This window comes from Phlebotomus papatasi, chromosome 3 (genome assembly GCF_024763615.1).
Source record: "Phlebotomus papatasi isolate M1 chromosome 3, Ppap_2.1, whole genome shotgun sequence".
In the NCBI taxonomy this organism is placed as follows: Eukaryota; Metazoa; Arthropoda; class Insecta; order Diptera; family Psychodidae; genus Phlebotomus; species Phlebotomus papatasi.
Window position 1 is genome coordinate 75,378,164 of NC_077224.1, and position 20,545 is coordinate 75,398,708.

Below are 20,545 nucleotides of genomic sequence, written 5' to 3' on the forward strand. Positions count from 1 at the left end.
CCATCTCAATAGTCAACCTTATTGTTTATAAGACTTTTGAAGCATTAGTCCAAAAATATAAAGTGCAATCAAAACAAAAGTAATACTATCTATAAAGAGCGTAGATGAATACTGATTTGAAAAGCGTCAAATGAGTAGTTATGCTTCTTATGAACTATAAAGCCGTTTAAACTAAACAACTAATATTTATTCAATTCGTAGCAATGTTGTACCCCTAAAGCCTTTAGAAATATGCAATGCATTCAAATGACATTCAATCCCGAAATATTTCTATACTGAAAGTCTTGTAAAAGTGGCGCTAGGGTAAATGTCCTAATTCAAAACCATTTCCAGACGTTTTAACTTTTACAGAAGATTCAACACATTAAGTTCATATTTTTTCTGAAGAGAATTACATAAATTTGCTCCTTGACTCTTCTAGAATGTTACTGTTTAGTGAAAATTCTTTAGATATAATTTGAAAACTTCTTAAATACAAGAAAAATACGCAACCGTAAAATGCTTTTATTGGAAACATATTAATTCAAATGGAGACAAGGGAAAGTTTCTAATTGGAGACAAACAGTGTAAATGAAACCGCGACGAAAGGCTTCCAAAACCTTATTGAGTTGCTCTTGAGTGCAGTAATTGTTCTTATCCCTGATCTTCTCTCCTTTCCCATCTAAAACAATAAGAAAATCTCTCCAAAAAAAATCATATTTCCGGGGTTTCCTATTGAAGTATTTGCAGACACTTCAGAAAAACCCTTTTTGTTCACGAAATAGGTAATTATTTCTTCGAGAACTACACGTACCGTTAACAATAAAAATTAGCACTTAATTTAACTAAAACTAGCCAGAAATATGACATAAATGTTAAATGAAACGAATAAACAACAGTCACCTCATTGTGTTTTTCATTGGAAAACATGGTCGATCGATGAAGAATTCGATGGTGAAAAGGTACACTTTTAATTTTTCTGAAAAATTAACGAATTAAAATTTGTGAATGTGAATGGATTTTCGCTTTATTTGGAGCAAAACTAACTAAATAATGAAACTATGGTATAGAAAATATATAAATATAGTAATTGAGTACTGTATTTATCATGAAAACAATGATGTTTCCATTTGGAGTAGCGAAAAATTTCCAATTGGAGCAGGTTTTGAATTTGCTTAATTTACCCTATATACATATTGATAAGATGCAAAATACAATTCATTATTATATTTTATCAATATGTCTTATAGCATTCCTTTTGAGTTTTTCTTACATTGGAGATATTTTTCTAATGCATATTTATCAGATTGATCAGGTTAGGAACACAAGCATTTAGGCATGGGTTTCCTGAAACATTACTAAATTTATTAGATTCATAAAATATGTCTGTTATAAATTATTAGATACTTTCTATTCTTATTCTAGCAACATAGATATGTTGTGAAAATCGTACCCAGGATATCTATGTTTAATAACGACGGTTCTTTACTTTATAGAAAATTGACTTTGTTTAAAATAGAATCAAATTATGTCAGTACCAAATTAAAAAAAAAATTAAAGCATTGCAATTATCCGAGCAAATTTTATCAAAAAGAAATAGTTTCTTTTTTAAAATATTTTGCTTAAAATCATTTTAAATGCTAATTTTTTGAATTAGATACTACGATTTTTGGAAAAGAATAATTTTTTATTGATCAAAACTTAATTTTTTCCCTTTACTCTTTATTTATCTATATAATGAATGGTCTACCAAAAGGATCCTTAACGATTTTAACGATCATTTAGTGATATCAGACACTGATCGTCTGATCTGTACATTTTAATAAGTATGATTGATTAAAATTATAAATTAATCGCTCGAACCCTGTAGGAAGAGCATAATACGTAAACCCTCTTTATCTTCAATCCATCTTCAAATCAAAATAATTTCCAAATATTATATCAAAGTGTTTATAAGTCAGTTCAGTCTGTCTGCTCATTAATAATAATCTGAGCGAAAATACATCAGAAGGCTGGACGGTTGGGTAATGCGACTTAGGGGATTTCAATGATAGACCCCCCCTTCCAAGAAGTTAAACTTCGCATCATTAAAATAAACTGCGCTTCCCCGCATCACACCTTATTGCCCAGGAAAACATGTTTTTAGGACTATACGAAAGCGATTAGTCTACCTTTTCACAGAGTTTGATTCTCCAATAGTGTCTTAGGTGTCTACACACAAGAAGCAATTTTCGTCAAAAATGGCCTTTTAAAAAAAATCGGACGTTCCTGCCCACAAGGATAGGGGTAATTTTCTTTAAAAGGCATTTTTTAAAGAAATTTCTACTAGGCCTCTAAAGGTAAATTAAATTCTATTTGGACAAAATATCGCTGATGTTCGAGGAATTCAAACTCAATTTCGAAATTTCAAACTCAACTTTTTCATAAGGTTGGGAAAACTAATGAAATATAGCATTCAAAAATAGTTAAAAGAGTTACTCAGTCAGCGATTATGATGGGCAATTATAATAATGAAATGAAACAAGAATATACTGAGCTTTATTGCTTTGTTTTCTCTCACAACAAAGTAAATACAGACCCGTGACTCTTCGGAATTCAAAAAGTAGGGGAGACTGGGGCAAAAAGTCACAAAACGGATATTTTATTTTTTTACAAGCTACTCGAGCGCTTCAAAAATTTCTAATTAGCGCAGTTTTGTAGGAAATTTACCGCTCTACAACTTTGTGAAAGTAATTTTCCTCTATTTTGTAAGGAAATACGTTTATCGAGCCGATTTCTAAAAGGTAATTTTGAGACCATTCTCAAAAATTCTGGGGCAAATAGTACCATACATGGGGTATTATCATATTTTGATTCGCTTTATTACGGGCTTCCGTAAATTTGAAAAAAATACCTAGATGACATATTTTCAAAGAGAATTTATTCATCTACACCTTTGTAAAACTGCAAGAAAAGTGGGAAAACGAGGAAAGCGCTTTTCAAGCTATTTTAGAACAAAAAAACACACACACACACACAAGACTGCAAATTGTTTGACCAATGCAAACAACAAGCGGCGAGACATAATAATGACGTTTCTTTTCGCCGTAAGACATCAGAAATTGCTTCGCTTTTTGTTACTTTTTGCTCTATACCTTTTGTTACTTTTTACCCCAAGTGGCCATTTTTAATAAAAAGATTTCTGGAGAAAAGAACCTTTGTGAAATTCTAAAATAGATAGCGGATTCGTATTCAAATAATCCAAATTATTTAGAAAATATTCACCAATGCATCAATTTTGGAAAATAAGTAGGTAATAATTGTTATCTTCTGCAAGGAAAATATTTCAAAAATAGGGCTAAAAATTTTGGATTTTTTATTTTCTAAATTTATTGTTCGAATTCTAAGAAACTTGCGACATTGAAAAAGGTCTATGGAGGCTATCTATAGAAAAACATTAGAGCCACTATCTTTTTTACCTTGGAAGATATTGAATTTTGAATTTTTCGATTTGTGACTTTTTACCCCAGTCTCCCCTATGTATTTCAATCACCACGCTTGTCGAAACTGAAAGTAAAAATCTTAAGCTTTCAAAATTGTTCCTTGATTTTTTTTTTAAATGTTGATGTAAAAGAATAAAGTGCGTTTCTTTTCTTTAATGTTATTTAGGATTCCTATAGGTGCACATTATGTCCTTAAACGAAAATGGCCTTGAAACATTTTTCAAATGGTTTGGTAAGTGCGCTCGTTTAAAAGCTGTAGAAATTTTGTTTATTAACCAATTGAGACAAATATATGTAGACTCATTTGATAAATCTTGAAACTACAAATTGAAACATCAGATGAAATGAAAATGAAGTAATAAATCTAGGATTTTAGACCAATTTTTTAATGGTTATTTATCATCTTCCATTACAAACTACACTATCAATATTTAAAAAAGAACAGTACGTCGCCATCGGCGTCGACTAAAATCGGTTGTAAGCAAAAAATTAGAAAAGTATTACGATATTAAAGGACTTTGTAGAATGTTACAATTTGTTTGATAAATTTTTGGAAAAAATCTATTTTTTACTGATAAAAGCGGTAATTTTAGGACTATTTTTGGTTGTTACTGATTAAATTTATTTAACTTTAAAAATGACCAAGTTAGAACTCTTTTGCCATGAAATCGAACTATAACCAATTTCATTAATCAGAATCTTCACAGATAGTGCGATCAACTTTCGGGGTACAGTATTTTACGAGTTCGAGCATTCCGCAAAGCAGCGACGCTTTTTCATCGTTATTAGTCAAAGTTTCGAAATGCCTTTTGAACTTCTGTGAACATATTAATACCTATAAAAATAATTTTGATTAATTCTTCAATAATAAGATTTTTCCAAGACTGATTTCTCAATAGCTCTAGTGCTTCAAATATTCTTGCACATTATGTTTTCTCCTCGTCTATTTATAAACACTGTTAGATTAATGGCAATTTTCAGGATATTTTTTGGGAAATTAATTTTCATCTCCGGATGAAATCCATTATAATTTGTTTCTCTCACTGGGCCTCACAGTTTGAAATAATGAATTCTTACGATTATGTTTATTACTGGTCTTGTCATATTAATTTACATTTTGGGCCTTTAGCTTAAAAATCACAAAAGCATGAGGATAGTATCAATAATTGTCTGTAATTAAATTAAATGGGCAAGAAGTAATTTAGCACGTGCCAAAAGGATTAAAGTTAATGATAAAATGGCCATGATAAAATTGTCTTGGTCGCTATTGCAAATAAAATCAGCTGATAGTATTTAAGTTTAAATATAAATATTAAAAATAAACACCGTGTTATTTCATCAATGTGGTAAAATCTGCTGCGTTTGTGAATGGTGTGGCTTGGTAAAACAAATAATTACAAACGGACAGATATCAATTGCATGGAACGGAAGTTCACGTGTAAGAATTATTCTGCTACCGGTGAATTTTCTGCTTTTAATTTGAAGTTCTGATGGCACTTTTCTCAATCCTTACCCGATATCCATCAATCCCAAACACCCGACTCCGGATTCTTTCACCTTTCAATTCTTCTCAATATTCCCTCTTACAAAGAAACACCAATTCTTCTCTCTTCAATTTCCACAATTAAACCCTTTATTCCTCAGCAGAATTAATCACAAACCCCCCTTTGATTTCCCGAAGAGACCCTCAGTTAAAGCCCATATAAAATTGGTTATATTATACCGAAATTTACACAATTATACAACACAGAGTTCTACTTAAGGTTTGTTCGCTTATTTGAGTCCGGTGGCCATTCTTTCTCCCTCTCCGTATTGGGGCTCCCGCAAATTCTGAGGGACTAGCAAGATGCGGGGATTCTTTGTGCCAGGGTGGGCTCTTGCAGATTCCAATTGAGTGGTGATGCGCACGCTGATTACGTCGGGTGGCACAATTCCCGGATCCTCAGGTGACTACTTTCTCGTTGTGGAGGGTAACCGTGTAGACACAGAAGACTCTCTCCGAAGACTTTTCCGATCAGACCGAAGTTTTTTGCCTCCGCCGATTTTCCTCCGTAGGAAATAGGTTTCCGGATCTGGCTTAACACTTCTTGCGCTGTTCCTCACCTCGATACCTCCGTGGTAATGAGGGTTGACCAGGATTATCTTCCGACGTCCTCTTAACCCACTAACTCCACTCCACTCACTACTGTCTTCTCTTCCTGAGGGGGAGAGAAATGTTAAATCACCTTTCCTCTTTCGCAATCCAATCCAGACTGACCTCATTTTGCCCAGTGATAATTAATACCACCCGGAAGATGGGACGAGAGACACACATACACACAAAAGTACACTGTACACCCAATTGGAGATCCCGGTGACACTTTCAGCCTACTTCACGCTGCAATAATTTCTATTTAAAACGCCAACGGTTAGCGCACGTAATATCTCCCCTTTCTTCCGAAAAAAAGAAAACGGTAAAAGAAAAAAATGTCTTGAGGTGTCCGGAGAAAAAAATGTAGTTTAGGAGGAAAAATTAGATATCTAAAACTGGTTTAAATTAAAGAAAAATTGAAAACTCTATCAAACCAAAGAATAGCGGTAGAAGACAGTCTGTCAGTGTTCGAAAAAGCACAAGACTCGTTACCAAAAGGAATGGCCAGAAAGATCAGAACATAAAGAGGGTTCGCAAGTCTCCGTATCCGGTAATAAGTATATATTATAAGTTGTAAGCAAAATTAAGTTTCATAATCTTCCAGTGAAGATCTCCTTCCTCCCACCACCCAATGGATACAATCCTCATCTCTCTAGGAGAATTTCAGGTAGGTTAGGAAGGGATATTGAGGAGTAAAGTGTTTTACGAAATAAAAATTCCGTAAATTGGATGCTCAAAATCAGAAAAGATACCATTGGTAAATAATATACTCAGATTGAATTAATCATTTTCAATTTCTCCTTCCGCATTTCCCCTCTGAGATACTCTGAGTCTCAGATAATCATTGTAGAGGAAAATAATAAAACAAAATAATGAACGAAAGATCTCTGCTGTAATCGGATAGGAAAGAATAAACTTCTATCAGCTTCCAGAACCGCCCTAGAGGAGTCCGCTGAACCCCTACTCAGCTCCACAAGTCCACTCGGCGAAGAATGCACACCGGATGTGCCAAAGGGACCAAAAAAAATTAATAAGCTGACACTAGGGACTGTCATCGATATTCCACTACCAGTGTCCACCCAATAGACGGTACCCCCTCGCTCGGATGCACCCAACCACGGTACCTTCTCTCTCCATTCGCCGGATTGACTTCGGCGTATCTCCAACACTCCATTATTATCCAGCCATCCGGTCCGATTTCTTTTGAGCTTCTGACTTGCTCATTTCTTGATATGATCAGCATTGCGATCCGGAACCCGGTGATTGACTGAGACCACTCCGTTTGACTGTTTGGGGTCTATGGCTGTCCACGAGATGAACTTCAACACTTCAACGTTGTTGGAGATTGTCCTGCTGCTGCACCAGCGTCGGAACCACTACATCGTCTGGTGGATTGCTCCGAACAAGTTGTCAATACCAGAACCACCACATCGACTGGTGGATTACTCTGATCCTCAAGATGTCATGGGGAATCACCACAGAAGCTTCCTGCTTCCTTCTTCCTTTCATTGATTTAATACCTCATTGTTGACGGTGAGGCTTTCTTCAGATGTTCGCATGCTTTTAACGTTCTGCATGGTGGATGTGTTCATCTGCTAGTTCATGTTTCAGGTGTTCGCCATTGTTTTTGACTGTGAGGACATCTTGGGAATGTCTGGTGCAGGCCTCCTTAAAGGTTGCCTTCAGAAAGGCAATGGCCGGAATGCCAAAGCCGTCGGATCATCCCTCAATGGGTATCACACCGGCAGGTGAAACATAGAATAACCTGACGTTACAAGATTATGGGAGCTACACTGACCCTCTAAACACCGGAATGAACACCGTTTCGGCAGGGTACTTGTGCAACTCTCGGAACCAATCCAGTGTCGCCACAGGGAATGTCTGGAAAGCTTTCATGTTTGAACATCATTACCTTGAAAAGTAGAGATCCGACCGACAATTCCGCATTTCAAACTGTCATTCGCACAGCAAAGAACCCAACGCTCAAAATTAAAAATATAAATGGTATCCAAAAGTGATTTTTTTTTTTTTTTTTTTTTTTTAGATATGATAGAATAGAATTCCGGTTTTGAGACTTACTCCGAGTATTTTTGTGTAAGAAAAATATTAATTTATATTAGGATAAAGGAAAAGGATATAAGGAAAAAAGACAGTGAAGAAATTCTCCGAAAAAGAGAAAAAAAAGACCGATTTCTGTACCGAAAATACTCATTATGAGCAAAGTCCAAGCCGCTGCACCCGCCCTAGAAGCACTTCCCTTGCGGAATTTATAAGGCTCCGAGGTGGGCACGGGCTATCCGACTAATTGATCCGGTTTTGACCCGATCTTCCGATGATAAACCGATCACACCTTAGAGGTCGTGCGCACAACCTAAAAGGGTGAATACCGAAGAGTATATCACAAGATATCTCTGTCCGACTACTCGAATAGCATAAGCCATTGCTTCCGGAGGAAGCTGTCCGAGTCCGAGATTATTATACCGAAAAAATTTTGAAGACCTTGAATGGCCTAAGCCCACATTCCCAAAAGAGAAAGTCCAAGGTAGGATATTTTCCGATGAAATTAGAAGAACCCTGAATGACATAATCCGAACTTCTGAAGGAAGCAGTCCAGGGTGAATGTTTAGAGTAAAAACGGAATGACTTGCTACTCACTCATTACAATACCCTCACTCCCAACATACCGGAAAAAAGTCAAGAGAAAGATACTAATCTGGCTTAATGTCCTTTTTATGGTAACGACCGGTGCTGCCTGTAAGAACATCTTCCAGGTGATAAGTGTCTCCATGACGCGCCGTTACTTTGGCTTTGATCCAAGGCAAAAATTTGTGTTGAACGCCTTTAGCCGCATCCGATTGGCCGAAGTTGCGCCTCCAGACTATTTGACCGACCGATAAAGTCTGAGGCCTTTTCCGAAGATTATAATATTTTGCAGCTAAATCATGAGCCTGTTTCAACCTTTCCGGAACCAGTTTACGGGCTTTTTCCAATTCCTTTAACCGAGTTTTAAAATCTTCAGGAGGGCGCTGTTTAAGGATATCATATTGTTCCGCGTGAGTTATCATATGCTGACCGAAATTTAAGAAATACGGAGAAAACTTAGTGGACTCCTGAACCGATGAGTTCACTGCCCCTTGAATTTCGGGAAGATGGTCCGCCCATTCCCTATGTTCCTTCTGAATAAAGGACCGTATAGAGGTGATGATAGTCCTATTCATTCTTTCAGTTGGGTTTGCTTGGGGGTGGTAAAAAGGTGTCTTAAAGTGTTTAACTCCGTATTGGTCGAGCATTTGTTTGAACATATTAGACTGAAATTGGACGCCATTATCCGAGACAATTACTTCCGGAACTCCATAAACATAAAACACAGACTTACATAACGTTTGGACAAGGAGTGGCGTTTTTGCGTTTCTCAAGGGAAATAGCAGGACGAATTTTGAAAACTTGTCCAGGACCACAAGAAGGTCGGTGAACCCCTGCCGAGACCGAACCAAGGGGCCAACGTAGTCCAAACAAATTGTCTGCCAAGGGCGCTTAGCCTCTACAAATTTTCCCATGGGAGGAGCCAACGCGGTGTTAGGCGACTTGGATGCTTTACACACCTCACAATTCCTAATCCAACGCCGTACATCACTTCTCATCTTCGGCCAATAATAAAATTCCCGAAGACGAGTATAGGTCTTCATAAATCCTAAATGTCCAGCCGAGGGGTCATTGTGAAACTTTTTGAGATAACTTTCCTGATCTTGCTTCCCCACAACCAACTTCCAATGGTGTTCAACCACTCCTAGAGAGTTCTTTTCTCGGCAGTTTTTATACAGCTTGCCATTCTCAGTACGATATTGAGGGTGTTTTTGGGGATCAGCAGCTACCAAAGAGCACAAGGAACTGTATTGTGGATCAATGGAATACGCGAGAGCATCGACGTTCAAACATCGTGATAACGCGTCCGGTACAACGTTCTCACGGCCTGGTCGGTGGGTTACTTCGAAATCGAAGCCTTGTAACCGGAGAATCCACCGTGCCAACCTACCCTTCGCATCCTTTAGCTTTAACAGCCAAATTAAGGCTGAGTGATCCGTTTCCAGGAAAAATTTAGCACCCATTAGGAACTGCTTGAACTTCTCTATACTGTATAAAACCCCTAAGAGCTCCTTCTCAGTAGTGGTGTAATTTTTTTCTGCAGATGTAAATTTCCGAGACATATAGGCGATAACCCTTTCCTCCCCCCCAACCTCCTGAACAATAACCCCCCCACAGCCAAAGTCACTAGCATCGGTTTTTACCCGAAAAGGTTTTGAATAATCCGGTGTGGCCAAAATAGGGGCAGAAACTAACAGGGACTTAAGGGTTTGGAAAGCCTGGTCCGCCTGAGCATTCCACTGGATAGTTGTCGGGTTTCCCTTCAGAAGATCAGTCATCGGAGCGACAACAGTTGCAAAATTAGGGATAAATTTCCTATACCAAGAGAACATGCCCACGACCTGACGGAGGGACTTGACGGTCGTTGGGACGGGCATCTCCAAAATAGCGCTCACTTTTTCATTGTTTGTCGCAATACCGGAAGAAGATAAAGTAAATCCCAAGTAGGTAAGGCTTTCTACGCAGAACTTAGATTTAGCGACATTAATTGTAAGATTAGCCTTCCTCAGGCGACTCGCCACCTCTTTCAACATTTTGATATGGGATTCAAAGTCAGGTGTGACAATTAAAATATCATCGAGATAATGGAAAACTTGGTTTTCAAGATCATGACCCAAAACCTGCGACATTAATCTTGCCATGGACATCGGTGAATTTACAAGGCCGAATGGGGTTCTCTTGAAACAATAAAGTTTCCTACCAGGCAATGCAAATGCAGTCTTAGGTTGGCTTTCTTCGTCCAAGGGAATCTGGAAGAATGCCTCGGAAAGATCTATCGATGATAAGTATGTTGTTCCCGACAATTGAGACAATATGCATTCAATGTGTGGTAATGGAAAGGTATCGCGAGTGGTCACCGAGTTAAGCTTCCGCGCATCTAAACATAAACGAATAGCGCCAGTCTTTTTCACGCTCACCGTTATGGGATTTAACCAAGGAGTAGGTTCGCATTCGCGAAGAACTCCCAATTGAACCAAGCGGTCGATCTCCTTATCCACGGCACTCATAAGATGTGTGGGGATCGGATAGCATCGTTCATGCACCGCGGGATGATCGCCTGTATCTATGTGATGCATCACTAACGGAGTACATCCAAAGCTTTCAGGTGTTGTAGCCGGAAGGGCTAAAATTGCCGCATCAACCTCCAACTTTTGTTCGAGGGTCAAACTGTGGGCTGAACTTTCCGCTTTAACTTCACACAAACCCGGAGGTGAAGATTGAACAATCTTAAGCCTCCACTTCTTAAAAAAGTCTACCCCCAAAATGAGAGGTGAAGATAAATTTGGGACCAATAATACTGATAGTAGATTCGTTTCATTATTACAAGTAAAAGGTATATCGGAGACCTCAGTAGATTCATGGATAAGTCCGTCGGCCGTTCTAATAAAGACTCGAGATGAGCTCTTTCTCTTCATAAGAGGTGTATCCCTAAACAAATCCTCTGCCATAGGGCCAATACATGTGTGAGTTGCCCCGCTGTCCAACAACCCCACCATTTTCTTCCCAAAAATTTCTACTGTGGCATAAGGCCTAGGGTCACCCACATATTCCTTTCCCATGGAAGTGTCATTCACCTCACACACACTAACGGGTAATGTGGAAAGCTGTGGCTGAAGATTTTCGGAGGAAAAATCTATAAGAGACTCATCTGAGGATTTCTGTGGCTCATCAAAATTAATTAAAGGTGGATCAAACTCATCCAAAAAATCGTCGAGTTCGAGTGAATCGGAATATAATGCTTCCTGAGGGGAAACATTATCATAAAGGAGCTGATCAATAGAATTTAAAGAAGATAATGAATTATTTGAAGAAAGTGATCCCGAAAAATTATCAAACAAAAAATAATCATGCACTTCATCGTCAATAAAGAATTCTATGGGTTCCAAACTCACGTTCTTCTTACTCCCCCCATTCCTTCCCTTCCGGAGGACAGATGCACAATTTTTCTTCGAGGTTCGCGTCCTCCCTACGACCCCGAACCATCTCCCCCCGCGTCACGACAATTAGGACAGTTTTCGCGGATTGTGTTCTCCCTCCCACAGCCAAAGCATAGGAAGGGGGCTCTCTGAGGTTGTGTGCAATTTTTCACCAAGTGATGTCCTAAAAAGCAATTCACACAGAGGGGATAGCCCGATGGTGAATTTGAGGAGGTATTGCGATTTTCCTTCTTGTGTGATGAATAATTGTTCCTCCAGTTTTGCTGGGACTTGCCGGGTCTCGAGGAATTTGAAATGGCGGAAACCTCGTCGATTTCATTGACCCTAGCACTGCGGGAACGAGATTCAGGAGCGGCGAGTAAGAAATTACTTTCAACGGTAATCACGGTCTTTTCCAACTCCTGTAAGGAATTAAAGTTCATAAATAGGATGGCATCGCGGATTTGAGGTGCTAGATTACGCCTGATTAATTGGATTTGTGAACGAGGGTCCATGGGGACTTCTAATTCCCGGAAAAGGGAATAAATTTCCGCTAAAAATACCCCTACCCGTTCACCATCTCTCTGTCTGCGATCCTCTAGCCTACGTCTCACCGAAAGATCCCCATCCAATCGCCCAAAAGTGGCAGATATTGCCCTAGAAAATTCTGTCCAGGTAGGGAAAAGCTCACATGAGCGGTACCAGGTCAAAGCATCACCAGCCAGACACAAATGTATGGCGGAAAGGGTAGAATCAATAGGTACTTTCTGGGTAAGGGCCATCTTTTCCATATCTCGAAGGAAATTCTTAACTTTCAACCCCTTAGAATCCCCAGAAAAGATAATACCCCAATCCTTTACTGGGATAGGCTTGTATGCTTGCCTTCCGCGGACACTAAACCCACCGGATGTGAGATCCACTTCTTCAGTTTGGGACGAATCATTCGGACGACCGGAATTATTCAAAGGGTTAGGCAAAGGGTTTCCTGAAGTTGGATTAGGCTGATCATTCCCCCTATCTCGAAAATTGCTTAAATCTGGACTTGGATTTTGCATCCTATCAAATCTCGTCATCATGGAAGCCATCATATCGCTAAGACTTCTTATGGAATTTTCCATCTGGGACATTCGAGTTTCCATAGACGTAGATGGGAGATTCGAACTAATAGGGATTGTTAAATTCCCACGACCTCTTCCAGCGGAACTTCCAGATGCCACAGAATCAGTAGGGGATTGGGGTCTACGATCGCGTGGATCGTCTCTTGTGATCACCATGATGTTAAAAACTGTTCAAAGTTCGACGAAAAAAATGTGATTAAAATTGCAAAATACTGCTATATTGGATAAAGAAAAATTTTAATTTAACAAAGGCCGATAATTATTAGAATATGAAAAATGGTCCCGAAATTAATTGTAATTTAAATGATATTATATATTTGTATAGAAATGAGGCACAGAAAATTAAAATTGTATAGACGAGATAAACCCCAGTACAAAGAGTAGATGGTCCAACCGTTAATCCGATTTGACCAACTGTTACTGCTTTGCACTTCCACAATCTGTGGTCTTTGTACTTATAGACTGATAATCTACTATAGACAATTTTACGCTCTTAATTTTATTTAAGCCCGATTTTTCCAAAATGAGAACCAATTTCAATTATTTTAAATCAGAAACTTAATTTTTTAGCACACTCCTACACCAAAAACAGCACAAAAGCAAACAAATATTTAAATATCAGATTTATCCCAATTAATTATAAAGCTTTTTTTTTATCTTTTATCACTTTTTATTGCCTGGATAGCGAAGAAGGCTTCCCAGTTTCCCGAAACTAGGTGAAAATTGTATTAAATAAATCTAAAATTATTTTAAAAACTATTAAAATGGGCCGAAAATGATACTAAAACTAGAAATCAATCTAACACTCAGTTAAGACTTGAGACTCGTATCAAATATGGGATAAACGAGCCAATGTTGGGCGCCAAATGTAAGAATTATTCTGCTACCGGTGAATTTTCTGCTTTTAATTTGAAGTTCTGATGGCACTTTTCTCAATCCTTACCCGATATCCATCAATCCCAAACACCCGACTCCGGATTCTTTCACCTTTCAATTCTTCTCAATATTCCCTCTTACAAAGAAACACCAATTCTTCTCTCTTCAATTTCCACAATTAAACCCTTTATTCCTCAGCAGAATTAATCACAAACCCCCCTTTGATTTCCCGAAGAGACCCTCAGTTAAAGCCCATATAAAATTGGTTATATTATACCGAAATTTACACAATTATACAACACAGAGTTCTACTTAAGGTTTGTTCGCTTATTTGAGTCCGGTGGCCATTCTTTCTCCCTCTCCGTATTGGGGCTCCCGCAAATTCTGAGGGACTAGCAAGATGCGGGGATTCTTTGTGCCAGGGTGGGCTCTTGCAGATTCCAATTGAGTGGTGATGCGCACGCTGATTACGTCGGGTGGCACAATTCCCGGATCCTCAGGTGACTACTTTCTCGTTGTGGAGGGTAACCGTGTAGACACAGAAGACTCTCTCCGAAGACTTTTCCGATCAGACCGAAGTTTTTTGCCTCCGCCGATTTTCCTCCGTAGGAAATAGGTTTCCGGATCTGGCTTAACACTTCTTGCGCTGTTCCTCACCTCGATACCTCCGTGGTAATGAGGGTTGACCAGGATTATCTTCCGACGTCCTCTTAACCCACTAACTCCACTCCACTCACTACTGTCTTCTCTTCCTGAGGGGGAGAGAAATGTTAAATCACCTTTCCTCTTTCGCAATCCAATCCAGACTGACCTCATTTTGCCCAGTGATAATTAATACCACCCGGAAGATGGGACGAGAGACACACATACACACAAAAGTACACTGTACACCCAATTGGAGATCCCGGTGACACTTTCAGCCTACTTCACGCTGCAATAATTTCTATTTAAAACGCCAACGGTTAGCGCACGTAATACACGTATACCAAAATGTCTTATCAAATACTACAATTTTTTCTAGAACTACATTCATGTTTCTTGTCTCGATAAAATTAATCGCAAATAGAAGAATTTTTACGTAAGCAAGCAAAAATTTTGATTCAAAACCATATTGCATAGACAATCAAATGCATTGTGGTAGTATAATCAGTTTGAGTAAATATTTGGAAAAATCCGACATGTTCTTATTAATGAAAATTTCTTACAAACAAAAAAAAGTGACAAGAAACAGCAACTGAAAAATGAATCACTCAATTTATTCCATCAATGATAATTGGTAATACGGAAAACTCCTCTTTTTCTCTTTCACACTCACAATAAGTGAATTGTCTGGCAGAAAATCAGTTATTTGTGGAAAGTAGAGAATTTTGTTTGGATTATTCCCGTGTGAATGTGTAAATTTGTTTGCTGTTACACTAAAATGCGAAAATAATCTTTTTCCGCGTCCAACAACTAAGCGAGAATAACCATGATATCCCAATTGAATTTTATGTGGGATAGAAAGAGAGTTGAGATTAGCTAATTAATTAGGATTAAGAAAATACTTAAGAACGGTCCAGACTGTTCAAGATTCATACATATTTTGACCAAAAATAATATAATAAGCATATCAACTCTTGACATGAAGGATGTAGATAATCTCGTCAAGTCTTGAGTGGTATTCTGATTAGAAATAGCTAAGCCAAAGGCATGTCATATTTGAAATGTTTGCAAAATTTTACTATACGATTTCGCGAATTGATAAACAATAGTATTTGTCGTTTTTTTTTGCACCAAATCCAAAAGTGCTGACTTTCGTTTGAAAATGCTTAAATATTTATTTTCTCATTTATTCTCAATGTTGTGAATTAAATTTTTCTTGATAGATTGGTTCATTCAACTATTGATCACTTCACGTTAAGAACCTGAGTAAATATCTAGATTTAGCTGTCGTTAACATGCATATTATTTACATCTTAAACAAAAAAAGGATTTAAAATTAAATTCACAGTATCACTTAACCCACTTAACACATTGCCTATCTTTTTACCTGTATATTTTTTCCAATTTGAACTTTAAAAAACTCAAAATATTTTTCTTTCCTGTAAAGACATTAAGTAAAGGAAATGTTTCAGAATGCTTCAAATACTTCGGGAATAACTATTTCAAAATATTTGCTCGTCGAAAAATGTTTTAGGTGGCTCATATAATACTTTAATCCAGATAAACCATTTTGGTCAGTAAAATATTTCGTTTGTGGCAGTAATCAACATAAAATTTACTAGAAATTAACTTAAGTGGTTTCTAATTTCTCAGATTTCATTTTTTCCAAGAATATTTCAGTATTTTTTGTTTATTTTATCCTTTAAATATTTTGTAATTTGAAATTCAAATATTACACACGATAAGAAATATTTTGTAGAGTTGCTCGCATATGTTTGTGAAAACTTCCAGTGACTTACGAAATGCTTGAAAAATCGTACAACCTACAAAAAAGTTTGTACTTTATTTACAAACATTATTCGTAACATATAGTCATTTAACGAGCAGTTTTTGTTATTTTACAAACATTTATTGGTAAATGTTCATAAACACATAAAAAGTGTTCGAAAAATTGTGCCATTCAACCAAAAATGTTCGAACAAATGTTTGTACACAACAAAAAATGCTTCTCAGGTGATCATGTTACGAACAATGTTTGTGAAAAAGTACAAACTTTTACGAACTTAATTATGAGTTATACGATTTATGAGCATTTTGTAAGTCCCAGTAAGAATTCACAAACATTTACGAGCAATTTTAAGAAATATTTTTTTTCTGTTCAAATTGTAATCTAAATATTGCAAAATGTTGTTACTTGTGGTGAAATAACACATATTAGAACTAAGAAAGTAAAATTAATCAGTTAAAAATTAAAGTCGGACAAAAAATAAGAACTGCGGTGAGCAAAAATTTAAATATTGTCAGTAGATCTAAAGTTTTACAAACAAGCGTTTTAATTTATTAAATTAATTCATAAGATAGATTTCCAGTTAAAATGGAAAACTTTTTATTTGTTTTTGCCAAAAATTGCATGATTATTTCACTGCTAAAGTTTTAAAACAAGGTGACGATAAAACTTGTCATTTTGCTGAACAAATTTAATTTATTTACTGAACATCTCCTCCTGAACATATCTCATTCCAAATAGTTTATAGTATCAAAATTAAATTTTTATGGGGAAAGGATATCAATTGCCCTTTAACTTAAAGGAAACTAATTTCCTAAGATCTTCAACATTTTCTCCTCTTTTTTTTAATCTAAGAAAATTATTAATTGAAGCTTATCAAATTTTTAATATTACACTCTTAGAAAAGTTTAGACATCATTACTAATGAAAATTAGTTGATCGGGTGATTATTATCAAATCTATGTAAAATCGTTTTTAAGATCTTAAAATATTTTACTCATAATAAATTTATTAGTAGTGAAAACATAAGGCAATACTTGCGTGGATAAGTTGCAGCAATTATTTCATAATGGTTTCATATTAATTATATTTGCTTGTGTTAATTAAATGAAATGGATATCCCAATATTGGACACTAATTTCTTTTAGTTCTCACAACTAATGCAAATAAATGAGCCTATATTTTCATATAGTTCTGACAACTTTTTCAATAGTAAAGAGTGGTTTTCACTTATGTATTAAAGCTTTTTCGAGCCTAATAGTAACCACAACTAATATGATGTAGTTATTACAGTCCATAAGATGGGTATCAACCCTATTTATTTAGTTATTGGAACTAATATGTTATAGTATCCGTTACTAATCTAATTTAGTTATGATAACTAAATGAAAAAGATACTGTAACTAATATTGCTCAAATATTTCATTTAGTTACCCTAGCTAAATATATGGATGGGTCTATGCTTACTATATCTTATAGTTTCCATAACTGTATATGAGTTAGTTGGGACTAAATTTTTCTAGGAGTGTATAAACAAATTTCGCCAAATAAATATAAAAAGTCTCAGTTTGTTCACAATCATTTCGTAAACATTTGGAGTTTATTTACTGATCGAAGTAAATTTCCGAATTCTGGATAAACTATTTAGGTCTCGGACAGCTTTTTTAAAACTTGATAAAAAATAAATACAATAATTATTGTTTGTTTTCAAAATTCAAACTTGAAAATAGATTGGTCCTGATTTATGGCTTGTCCGAAATTTAAAATTTCACCACATTATTATTTTTAATGGAAGATTTTTTATTCATCAAACTTGTTTGTTTAGCTCTAGAAACTATAAAGATGTGAATTTTTTCTGACCATAAATATCGACATATTACAAAATAACGTAATTATTAATTAGATAAGCCGTCTCTCGGCTTAAGTCGTGTGTGTCTAGGCCATTACATTCTAACCATTTTCCTCGATGCTAAAAATTCAAATGCTCAACTCAGACACAAATGATAATAGAGGCTTAATTACCATTTATATTAACAGTGTATAAGAAGTTGTTATCTTACTCAAATAATGATTTCACCGCTAATGTTTATAAATATATTTTAGAATTTATTAGTCCCCCCAAATGTTGTAAAATCAACATTGATTAATAAATTCGTAAAGAAAGTATTCCTAGTTAAATCACTTTCGGTTATTTATTTAAGAATTACAAATTTATTGTTATTACAAATCAGTATTTTAGTTTAACAAATGCAAGGGGAGTTCCTAGAATTATTGATGTTGCTTCTTATTTGGTACTGTTTCATGATTCATGAGAATGGTATAAAAAGATGTTCGTAATTTGTAAGAGAATCCTCACCTCTTGGCTCAGCTGTCGGTGGATCAGTATCTGGAAAATCATCTTCATTGAGGACATGGAAAGTGGGATTAATGTCAACGGAATGGGATAAGCAAGTAGCTTTGTTGTTCACCCTGGCCATTTTTTTCTCATGCCCACAACACTTCCTGACACAAGGGATTCTCTCGCAGATGCTCTCATGGCGACAAACCCTAGTCATCCACCGATTTTCATCCTCCTCAGAGGGAGCACTGTCCACACAGTATGAATTAGGATCGACAAATTCAGACACAGGACGTCCTCGGTCGAACGTCGTGATCATGAGCGTGGCTCCCGAGATTGCAATTTCGTGAGTGCCAGACATCAACAACACCATCACTTCACTTTCACGACACTCTGGAGCACCACGGATAAACAGTGGAGAGGATTTTGGAGGCAGTATGCTCCTCATGGTACTATTCCCAGAAACCACACACTCTCTCGCCTTGATATCGTATACAAATTCCTGACCACAGCACTTCCGGACACTCAGAACCGTGAGGGCATCTGGAATGGGATTTTTGGAGGAGCACGTGAGGAGGATGTAGTCCCCTTGAATAACATCCACACAGCTGTTTGGGGACACAGCAATCAATTCCCGCGTGAACCGGAACAGCTGCATTCGCCTCGCTGAACAAGAGGGAAAGCTCATTTTCTCATTTCCCGTCGTGAAGTCCCCAAAGAAATCCTCCTCATCGAAAACAGTCATATTTTCACGTTCGGGCATACAATCGTAGGACTGATGCCCATCTTCACTCACAATCACACTAAATTCAAAGCCTCGTGGGCAGCATTTATGGAGCCGGCTGTAAATTGAGGGAACCAGAAGGGTCAGTGTTAGCAAAACTAGAAGACGCTCCATTGCGCGTCAAAATGATCCGTATCACACCACGAGCAATTCGCAACTGACTGGCTCGATTTTTCGCGGATGCCACACTCTCCATCTATTCCCGAAGGTGATTATGTTCCAAAAGAAGAAAAAGAACTATATACGCCTGAAAAAAAATCTTTTGGGATTACTAAATATGACGATGTAACGTTCACTAATTTTTGCTAAGCATGATTTTATTCTTATTATTTAAAGGTCAAGGAAATCAATTTAATGCATGTGGCTACCGGCAACTTTGTAATTCGTTATGATAAAGTCTCCAAGGAACTTGAGGGTCGTGATCCTGTAGTGTAGGGGAATTCTGTAATTTTTGTCATACGTGTGTTCGAAACCTGATAAAGCCAATCGAGCTTTTTCCTCATATCACATGAGTTCAAAAATATTTAATTGATTTTTTAATAAAATCTCTTTCCTTAATGACGGTATGCAAATACAATACGCCTTGATTGATATATTTAATAAAATGCATAGTCATTTGAGTTGCCAGAAATCCATTGTCTTTGGATATAAGTAGTCCCATAAAGACTCAGTTTTCTTTATTTTATCTTATATGGCGCTGCAATCGCTTTTGAAATGGCAATGTCATGGCTACAGAATCACATTTTTGAAAAATCTCTCCTAATATTCGAAAACAATTTGTCATAATAAAAACACTGCCTGAATTGTACAGCATTCTTCTACTGATCTTAATTGAAAATCACGACAGTTACGATAAATACATATCATCAGTATAAACAATTATCAATTTATTACGTTATTCTATCGAATTTAAGAATATGTGTCATGACATAACCTATTGGCACTCTTTCAGTACGAAATAGGATGCAAATGAATTGTACAATGGTAAAAATAAAGGGATCAAATTGATACTTTTGGAAAGGATGGATCAAATTTACATGTTCTATTATGAAAAATCTTTTGCAAAAGGATCAAATTTGGATCAATTTTATCCTTTTATTTTCACAGTGTATTAAATACATTAAATAATTTTCAATAGTTTGACGAAACTGTCAATAAGTGTTTCTTGCTGAACACGTGTTTCTTCGACACATGTTCTTTGACATCCGCCCGGGCTTTTCGAAATTCGAACGGGAAATACTTCAGGCATTACGCAGACGAAACTAAAATTAAATTCAGATCGGTTTAAAGGAGTGAGAATCTACGACATCTACACTGAGAAAAAAAAGGTGCGATTAACTTTTTTTCCTC

The 20,545-nt window shown here is 36.7% G+C and overlaps 1 protein-coding gene across 1 annotated transcript in view; it reads right to left on the bottom strand.

Moving 5' to 3' along the window:
* Nucleotides 1-19,358, bottom strand: part of LOC129805791 (G-protein coupled receptor Mth2-like) — a 29,080-nt gene extending 9,722 nt beyond the window's left edge. The window contains exon 1 of the mRNA XM_055853943.1: nt 18,430-19,358. Coding sequence (XP_055709918.1) covers nt 18,430-19,309 — 880 coding nt within the window. The 5' untranslated portion in view covers nt 19,310-19,358. The remainder of the gene's footprint in view (nt 1-18,429) is intronic.
* Nucleotides 19,359-20,545: the final 1,187 nt, after the last annotated feature.